This window comes from Suricata suricatta, chromosome 16 (genome assembly GCF_006229205.1).
Source record: "Suricata suricatta isolate VVHF042 chromosome 16, meerkat_22Aug2017_6uvM2_HiC, whole genome shotgun sequence".
Taxonomy (NCBI): domain Eukaryota; kingdom Metazoa; phylum Chordata; class Mammalia; order Carnivora; family Herpestidae; genus Suricata; species Suricata suricatta.
The window spans coordinates 45903589-45912688 of NC_043715.1; the positions used below are offsets into that span (position 1 = coordinate 45903589).

Below are 9100 nucleotides of genomic sequence, written 5' to 3' on the forward strand. Positions count from 1 at the left end.
CGAGGTCTGCCACCGCCCCGCCATCTCGGGGTGGGTCGTGGGCAGGTGGGCGGGGCCTTGCCCATCGGCCACGCCCCGAGGCGGCCGCGCCCCCTCCCCCCACCGCGGGCCGGAAGAGCGCAGTTTGGGGAAGTTGGCTTCTGCTCTCAGATACCCAGTCCTTCAGCGAACCAGCCTTTCCAGTCTCTCATCAGCCTCTTTAACGGGGCAGGATCCGGGCCTGTCTGAGCCTTATAGTGGCCTCACTGTGGTACTAGCAAGCTACTTGATTGCTTTTCACTCGATTATCTTTAGGGGAAAGAGGACTTATTCAAAGGTGAGTCAGGTCTCGTCTCTCTTCTGCTCAACAGCCTCCCATGGCTTCCATCTCAGTAAAGCTCAGCTCCTCAAGACCGTACGTCCTTTTCACCCCGCCTCCTAGGATGCTCTCTCTTCTTGCCACACTGACCTCTTCAGGTCCCTCAAACACTCCACTCAGGCGCCCACCTCGGGGACTTTGCACAGGCTTTTAGCTCTGGCATTATCGACATCCACGGATCGGATAGGTCTGACTCACTTCTCACCTCTTTCAGGTCTTTACTCAAATGTCACCATGTCAGTGACAAGCAAGGCCTTGTCAGCGAGGCCTTCTCTAGCCATCCCGTTGAAATAGCAACACCCCGTCGCTCTCCTGCTTTTTCTCTCCAGCATTTGTCACCGCCCAACAGACGCTACGTTTTAGTTATTTTCGTGTGTTTTGCAGCCTTCCCCAACTGCGATGCTGTATGAGAGCCGCAGCTTCTGTTTTATCCCTGTGCCTGGAAGAGCCCCAGGCCCACAGTGAGCACTCCATAAATTCGAGCAATTATGATGGAGTCCTGGGTGTGCATCAGGCCCTCCCTTTTTTTCCGTTTGCACAATCGCTCAGTGAGAAAGGTATGACTCCAGTCTTAAGGTTGGAACATGCTGGTTTGTTTGAAGAACTGTCGAGAATTCTATACCCAGATCGTAGTAGTGGGGGGAGTGTGAGGAAGATGAATTCAGAGAGGTAAGAGGGAGGGTTGACGCTTGCAAGATCAGTTCAACAATAGCCAAAAAAAGGGGCACCTGGGTGGCTCAGTCGGTTACACGTCCAACTTTGGCTCAGGTCATGATCTAGAGTTTGTGGGTTTGAGCCTCGCATCCGGCTCTGGGCTGATAGCTTGGAGCCTAGAGCCTGCTAAGGATTCTGTGTCTCCCTCTCTGCCCTTCCCCTTGCTCATGCTCTGTCTCTCTTTGTCTCTCTCTCTCTCTCTCAAAAACAAAGATTTAAAAAAATTTTTTTTAAATAGCCAAAGGGAATTGTTTTTTTCTGAGTGCACCCCTGTAGTGAGCATAGTTCTGTACACTGAAGCATACAGCGGGGCTCAGACTGGCAGGACCCCTCCCTCTGAGAGTTTTTATAGATCAGGAGGCTAACCACACACAGGTAATAAATAATTTAAGATAGGATAAGGTGCTACTAAGAAAATCGGTGTGGTGGGTGCATGGTGTACCCAGACATGTTGAGCTAGGAAGGGCAGAAAAGATGTCTCTGAGAAAGGGACATTTATATTGGTGAAGCTAGAGGGGAAATATTCTCTGGGTCATTAACAAGTGCAAAGGCCCTGGGGTGGTTATGAGCATGGGGTCAAATGAGACCAGGGTGACTGGAGGTGAGGAAGAGTGGGAGATTCAACTGGGGAAGTTAGCAAGAGTCACAGGTCTCTTATTTATTTATTTATTTATTTACTTACTTACTTATTTATTTTTAATGTATGTTTATCAGAGAAAGAGGGAGACACAGAATCCAAAGCAAGCTCCAGGCTCTGGGCTGTCAGCACAGAGCCTGACACGGGGCTTAAACTTGTGAACTGTGAGATTATGACCTGAGCTGAAGTTGGGCACTTAACTGACTGAGTCACCCAGGCACCCTCACTTTTTTTAAGTTTATTTATTTTGAGAGAGTGGGGAGGGGAGGAGAGAGAATGAATCCTAAGTCAGGATTCATTGCTGTCATCACAGAGCCCAACATGGGGCTCGATCTCATGAACCCAGAAATCATGATCTGAGCCAAAATCAAGAGTCAGCTGCTTAACCGAATGAACCATCCAGGTGCCCCAAGATTGCTGTTTTGCAGGCCTTGGTGAAGTTGGGGTTTTATTGAGTATGAGAAGTCACTGAGAGTAGGAGTAAGACATGACCCAATGGGCAGCCACATTGAGATGTGACACACATGTGCCCTGACGCTCTCCTGACCGTCTCTTCTATGTCAATCAGCACCTGTCAGGTACCCCAATACTTCCAGACTTAGATGCAAAGCTCCTCTCAAGTTGAGAACCTTGACTTTGGGCCAGAAAGCACAGCAAAACCCTCCTCCTTTCCCTGCCTGTGGACTCCACCCACGTGTAGTTCCTCTTTGCGAAGCTTCTAGAAAAGTCCCTAATGCTGTGTAAACTCACCTGCTGCACGTCTTCAGAGGTCTTTGCAGAGGCTTAGCCAGTGCAGCAGCAGCACGGCATCTTCCTGGCCTCCTTCTCTTTCTCCTCTCACAAGCCTGGGCTTGTACTTCCCAGATAAATCCTTAGCACTTAAAATGTTTATTTTTGAGAGAAAGAGAGAGAGAGGCAGAGAGAGGAAGACACAGAATCCGAAGCAAGCTCGGGGCTGAGCTGTCTAGCACAGAGCCAGACACAAGGCTTGAACCCATGAACCACGAGATCCTGACCTGAGCCGAAGCCAGACACCTAACCCACTGAGCCCCAAATCCTTAGCTCTTTAACTTCAGTCTCTACTTCCTAGCCAACAGTTTTCTAGAAAGTGGTTTTTTTTTTTCAAAAATTTTTAAGCTTGAGAGAGAGAGAAAAAAACACAAGTGGGGTAGGAGCAGAGAGGGAAAGAGCTCTTCAAGCAGGCTCCCCTCTGTCAGTGTGGGGACCAACTGACTCATAGCTCAAAACTCACAGGGGCGCCTGGGTGGCTCAGTTGGTTGAGCATCGGACTTCGGATCAGGTTAGGATCTCACTGTTCAAGGGTTTGAGCCCCGCATCAGGTTCTGTGCTGACAGCTAGCTCAGAGCCTGGAGGCTGTCTTCAGATTGTGTGTCACCCTCTCTCTGACCCTCCCCTGCTCGTGCTGTCTCTCTCTCTCTCAAATAAATAAAAACAGTAAAAACAAACAAAAAACCCCTCACAAACTGTGTGAGATCATGACTGGAGCTGAGATCAAGAGTCAGACACTTAACCCCCTGAACCACCCAGGGGCCCCTAGAAAGATTTTTTTTTTTTTTTTTAGTCTTTATTGAGAGAGAGAGCGAGGGTGCGCACTTACACGCACACAAGCAGGAGAGAACCCGAAGCAGGCTCCAGGCTCTGAGCTGTTAGCACCGAGCCGGATGTGGGGCTCGAACCCAGGAACCACTAGATCATGACCGGTGCTGATGAAGTCGGACCCTCAACCGACTGAGCCACCCAGGTGCCCCTAGAAGGATCTACTCTTAGTGCAGACTATCTTTGGATATTTTCTTTCCCCTCTGGGCCCCAATAACACATTTTGTACAATGAAAGAAATGACTTTTAGAAGCTAGAGTTTCCTATCCTTTGATAGTTTGGTAATTCATGGGACTCAGTTTCTCCACCCATGTGGCAGGGGAATCCTAAGTCTACCAAGGAGCAACAAACCTAATAGTTGAAAAGCAGTCCCTAGAGGCAGACTGTGTTTTTTAGTCCTAGCTTTCCTCCCTGTGTGACCTGGAGCAAGTGATTTGGCTTCTCTGAACTTGAGGTTCCTCCTATGTAAAACCTGTGAACAGTACTCTGTATGGGTAGAACAGTACTTGTAACAAGTACTCAATGTTTAATAATAGGCCTGCCCCAACTTCCGTGGGGGTGGGGGTGGGGTGCAGGCGTCCAGGGAACTTACCAGGTCCCCCTTGTTGACCACCCGCTAGTGTTTAGAAACTTTAGGCAACATCACCCCTTCCAAAATACTTTTATTTAAAAAAAAAAGTCTTTACAATACAAACAATCAAAAAAACACAAAAAAACCCACCACAAAACCCGCCTTTCTTTTAAATAATGTGGCATGGAGCGGTTTGGTTTCCACCCTATTGCACGTGGTCCGGCCTGGTTATGGATCAGGAGACTGCTGGGACTGGGGTCTTGCCAAAATGAAGTGGGGTTCAACCCTGGGGGAGGAAGTCCCCCCTCCTGCTCCCTCCAGGTGCAAGTGGCAAAGTCTGAGTTCCCATAGCAACCAGGCAGCACATCCTGGCCATCATCGGACAGGCCCAGCTTTGTCTTCCCTGAGGCTCCAGCGGTCACCAGGGGAGTAGGAGCTGGAGGGAAAGGCCCAAGAAATGTGGGAAGTGGGAAACATGACGCCCGGAAAGTCACGTTAAGGCATTTGGAACAGATAAATTAATTCAGGAAGACCCACCTTCACAGAAGGCTGCGGTAACCAGACATACACACACATGCAAGACGGTTTGTGGAACCCTGAACTGGGAGGAAAGGAGGCCACGGTCACTGCTTAGAGCCCACGCGCGCGCACGCACACGCACGCACACACACACACACACACACACACACACGCAGAGTTGCATCCAGGGATCCAGCCCACTCAGGCTGAAATGAGGAAAGAGCCCCCCCAAAGTGTTAGGATCCCAGAATGATTTCCATAATGTGATCGAGTTCATTCCACTCCCAGGACCCTGGGGCACAGAAGAGGTTGTGAGGAGGCTCTGCTGGGGCCAGCGCAGGCTCCTTCTCCACCGCTGATGTGTCGATGTCCAGAAAGAAGTCATCCAGACCAGAGTCTCCCAGGTACCGGGAGCTCAGAGCTTCCAAGAAGACTGGATCGGGCTGAGGCAGTACTTGGTTCTGAGGGTCCGGGGGAACCACTGGATTCTGAGCAGGCTCTGTCTCGTCCATGGAGGTCTCCAGTTCCCTGAGAATAGAGCCGATGGTGGCGGACAGGGAGAAGTCCTCCTCGCCCAGGAAGAGGGGCTCAGGGGGCAGCGTGGGCGCTGGAGCGAGGCAGAGGGCAGCCTGGAGTTGCTGGAGGGTATTGTGGATAAGGACATGCCTGCGTAGGCTGGGTGAGCGGGGGCCCAGACTTCGCTGCACTTTGTCTAAGGAGATTCGAAGCAAGGCTTGCTGGTGGCTCCGCAGGCCTGCTGGGCCCCAGGCCCACTTCTCATCCTCCTCTTCCTCCTCCAAATCGGAGTGCTTCCTCTTCAAGCCTCCCACCATGATGCCCTGGGGAGAGAAGAGGGGCAAGTCAGACTTGGTGGGGCTAGTCCAAATCCTGAATTTCCTGGGTGGCGGTTTTGTGTTTAAGCAGGCTCCATGCCCAGTGCAGGACTTGAACTCAGGGCCCTGAGATCCAGCCTTGGGTGGAGATCTAGAGTCAAGACACTAAACAGATGGAACCACCCACGCAGCACCCCTCACTGTTGTTCATTTTTGTGATCTGAACCTGTTTCCTCATCTCTAAAATGGACATGATATGAATCCCAAAGGGCTGAGAAGGAGACTAAATATAAATGATTAAGAAAATAAGATCTGGATCGAAACATTGGTGGGTTTGCACCCCTTCCCTCTTACCTGCCTGTGTGGCCTCGAATAGTGAATTTGCCTCCTTGAGACTTAATTACCTCAGCTGCAAGATGAGGATCCCGACTCAGGTTCCTGAGTCTTAAAGCTGTTCTTTCTAACAATACTCATTTCTTCACAAATGTTACAGTATGATAGCTGTGGAGTACAGAGACCTGGACTGGAGGCCCGGATTTTTTAAATTCTGTCTTTGACACTGCTCAGCTGTTTGATCTTTGTAAGTTATGTGACAGTACCTCTCGGGGTCTCAGTTTCCCCATCTGTAAAATGAGGAATGTAAACATTCTCACCATATTCTCAGGGAAATCCCACGTGTAATATACACGGTACCCAGCCACAGTTCTCGCTTAATGAACAATAATTTAATTACCATTTGTTCATTCAATATTTATTGGCTGCCTGTTCTATCGGAGCCACCGAAGCCTTTAGGACACCTATTTGTTGAGACTCCTCTTTTACAAGTAGTGTATTTTTGACCATGCCCTCTTCCTAACCGATTGGGAGCGCTCCCAAAAGCAGGGAAGGAGCCTCCCTCATTCTCTTAAGCCCGCGCCTAAGGCTTCCCCCAAGGGCGCCCCATAAGGAAACTTGCTAAAACTCAATGCCAGACTCCGCCTCCTCCCTGGATCACCATTCAACGTCCAGGCAGGCAACAATTTGGCCCAGGGGCTTCTGGGAAATGTGGGCCAACAGCCGCCTAGCACGTGCATTAACGTGGAGCGTGCACTACAATTCCCAGAGGGCTCCGCAGGCCTTTGGGGAGAACCTCCCCCACCCTCCCTCAGGGCATGCGCACAAGGGCCCGAGGCGGGTGGGGGAAGGGAACCCGGACGTCCAGCTGCCCGGCGCCTGCCGAGCCCCGCCCTCTGCTGCCCCTAGGGCTGCGGGTCGGAGCTCCACGCCCGGAACGCCCCTCCCCCACCCCTGACTCCGGCCCTAAAAATGCTTTCTCTCGGGTTTCGGACCCCAAGAAGGTCCTACAGTCTTTCCCAAAACTGCTCTCGGGTCCAGAGACTCAGGCCCCAACACATTGTTCAAAAACTACAAATGCTCTCTGATTTACTCCGTTTGGGAAGACTAATTTTGATACTTTCACGCGTCAACTTTCCCCTTTCCTCCCGTCAAGTGCCTTTGACTTCACCTCCAAACTCCCCCTCTGGCCCCAAGACCTGAACATGGGACTCTCCCCAGCACCTCCCCTCCGCCACTGCTCTCCCTCACCAAGATTCTTTGCCCGTAGTTGTTTCCGTTTTTCCAAATGCCCGGGATCCCAGCCCCAACCCCTCACACCTTTTCCTGAACACTAAAGCCCCGAATTCAACCCGCCCGGGAGACTCGAATTGTCCTGATCTCCAGATTTCCGCCCTAAAAGTTCCTTCCTCGGTTTTCTCCCTTCTCCAAACACCCCGTGTCCCAGCTTCAAACTCCCTCTACTTGAAGATCTTGCCCCCAACAACTTCGCCTTCAGTCTGGGATCTCGAATTCAGTCTCCAGTCCCCAAGCCCCACCAACCCTATCAGTCACCCTTATCTGCGCCCCCGACTCACGCCCAGACCCCGCCTCCACAACTCTCGCGGGGTGCGCCTCCACCTCCCCTAACCCAAGGCAAATTCTCAAGCCAGGTGGCCTCTTTCTCAATCTTTCTCTCTCACCTCAGCTGCCAGGTTCGCAATGACCAAGTCGTGGAACGTCCGCAGCTTTACGACCCAACAGTGCTGGGTACGATCCTCGCTCACCTCCCCGGGGCCTCTCGGTTTGGCCTCCGGCCCACCCAGCTCCGCCCCGGAGCCGAACCCCGAGTCGCGATTGGCTGGAGCCCTGCCCGCCGCGGAGCGCGGATTGGCTGGGTGGAGCCACCGGTCCGTCGCCAGGAGACGCTCGACTGGCCCTCCCTTTCCTTACTCCCCGGACCTTTTAAAGGATTCCGACTGGCCCGGGGGCGGGGCCACGCCTCTAGGGTGGAGGGTGGCGGGGACGTCAGAACTGTTTCCTTCAACTCAGCCACTGTCCTCCCTCCGAAGTCGTCGGCGTTGCTCTCTGCGATCCCTTTATACCAGGTGAGAACCTAGTCGGGGAGCGAGGCTGGTCGGCACGCCCCTCCCCACCCTGCTCCCCGGGGGGGGGCGGGGCTGAGCGGCTCCCGGAGGCCGCGCCCCCGGGGTTCCGAGGGCGGACGCTGCGGGGCGGAGGAGAATAACGTAGCTGAAGACTAGCCAATCGTTTGGCGCGGCCTCTGTTGCCTGGGCGATCTCAGCCCGATTCCTGTGCCCCCCCCCCCCCCCCCAGTACCTTACCCAGAGGCCACCTTCTTAATCTTCAGGACTTCTCAGCACATTCTGTGCTGGTCTCTCCTGCAACCCTCTACGCCCCATCCTTCCACTCCCACGATGGCACTGCTGGGAACTCGTTCTTTGCTCGCTACTCCCCTAGGACAAAGTCCAAACTCCTCGTTTTTGCCACAAAGGCCTTTCAGGGGCTGGCCTGAAACACATTCCTTGCTCCCTGTGATCCGACCACAGATTTGACTTTCAGTTTTTCTCAAATGAGTTCGGGTGCCCGCCACCACCGTAAACACAAGTTTTGTCTGTTTTCTTCCCTGCCTTATCCCCAGTGCTTTAGGTACATAGCAAGTACTCGAAAATGACAATAAAGGGCCTCTGGATCTTTAAACTTGTTTCCCCATCCTGAAAACACACTTTCAGTTCCCAGGCTGCCTCTCACCAGGTCTCATCTCCAAGCTTTCCTCCTCTCAGGAGCCCTCCCATGAGGCTCCAGAGTGGGTTAGGACCGATTCTGGGTTCCCATGGTGTCCTGGGCTTCCCCCATCCTGGACATGACCCCTCTGTCGGTGCCTCCCATTCTTGGCCCTAAAGAGCAGGTTACCAAGGTTATCTCTGTCACCCAGTGCTTGGTCCATGGCATCACCCAGTGCATGGACACAAAGGAGGCATCCAGTGAAAGTTCTTTAAATGCCCAATGTAACAGAAGGAGAAAGAGGGCAGAAAAAACAACCCTGAGCTAGTGCCCTGGAAGCCTGAGCCAGTATTGCCCTACTCCCAAAAGTGTCAGCAAGACAAGGGGGAGGGACTTTTCTCCAGGCTATTCCTGGGAAGGGAGGTTTGAGGCTACTCAGACCAGTTCTCACCGGTTGGAATTTGTCAACCAGTCATTCTGCTGCTTGCAGAAGCAAATACAAGATTGGAATGGGAATTTTTTTTTTTGGAGGGGAAGAGAAAAAGGGTTGGATGGGTAGGTGGGGGACAGTGGGAAGTAGGGAGAGACAAGTGGCTCACCCAGACCTGGGAAAGGGGTCTCTGGGGAACATGGGCAGGGGACAGTAGATTCCAAAAGGGACATGGTTAGGAAGGGTCATTCTCCCCTCCCCAATCCTGCCCCTCTTCGAGGGCCCCCATCTCAGAGTGGCCCCACTGTAACCCCATCTCTAAGTTCCAGCTCCATGCTTCCTCTCCTCCATCATGGACTCTGTC

The 9100-nt window shown here is 52.6% G+C and overlaps 1 protein-coding gene across 1 annotated transcript; it reads right to left on the reverse strand.

The window, feature by feature from the left end:
* Positions 1–4396: 4396 nt before the first annotated feature.
* On the reverse strand, positions 4397–7490 carry SERTAD3 (SERTA domain containing 3). The gene is made up of 2 exons (XM_029925095.1): positions 7265–7490; positions 4397–5255 (listed from the first exon to the last, which is right to left on the reverse strand). The coding sequence occupies exon 2, from the start codon at positions 5247–5249 to the stop codon at positions 4653–4655; it is 597 nt and encodes a 198-aa protein (XP_029780955.1). The 5' UTR covers positions 5250–5255; positions 7265–7490; the 3' UTR covers positions 4397–4652.
* Positions 7491–9100: the final 1610 nt, after the last annotated feature.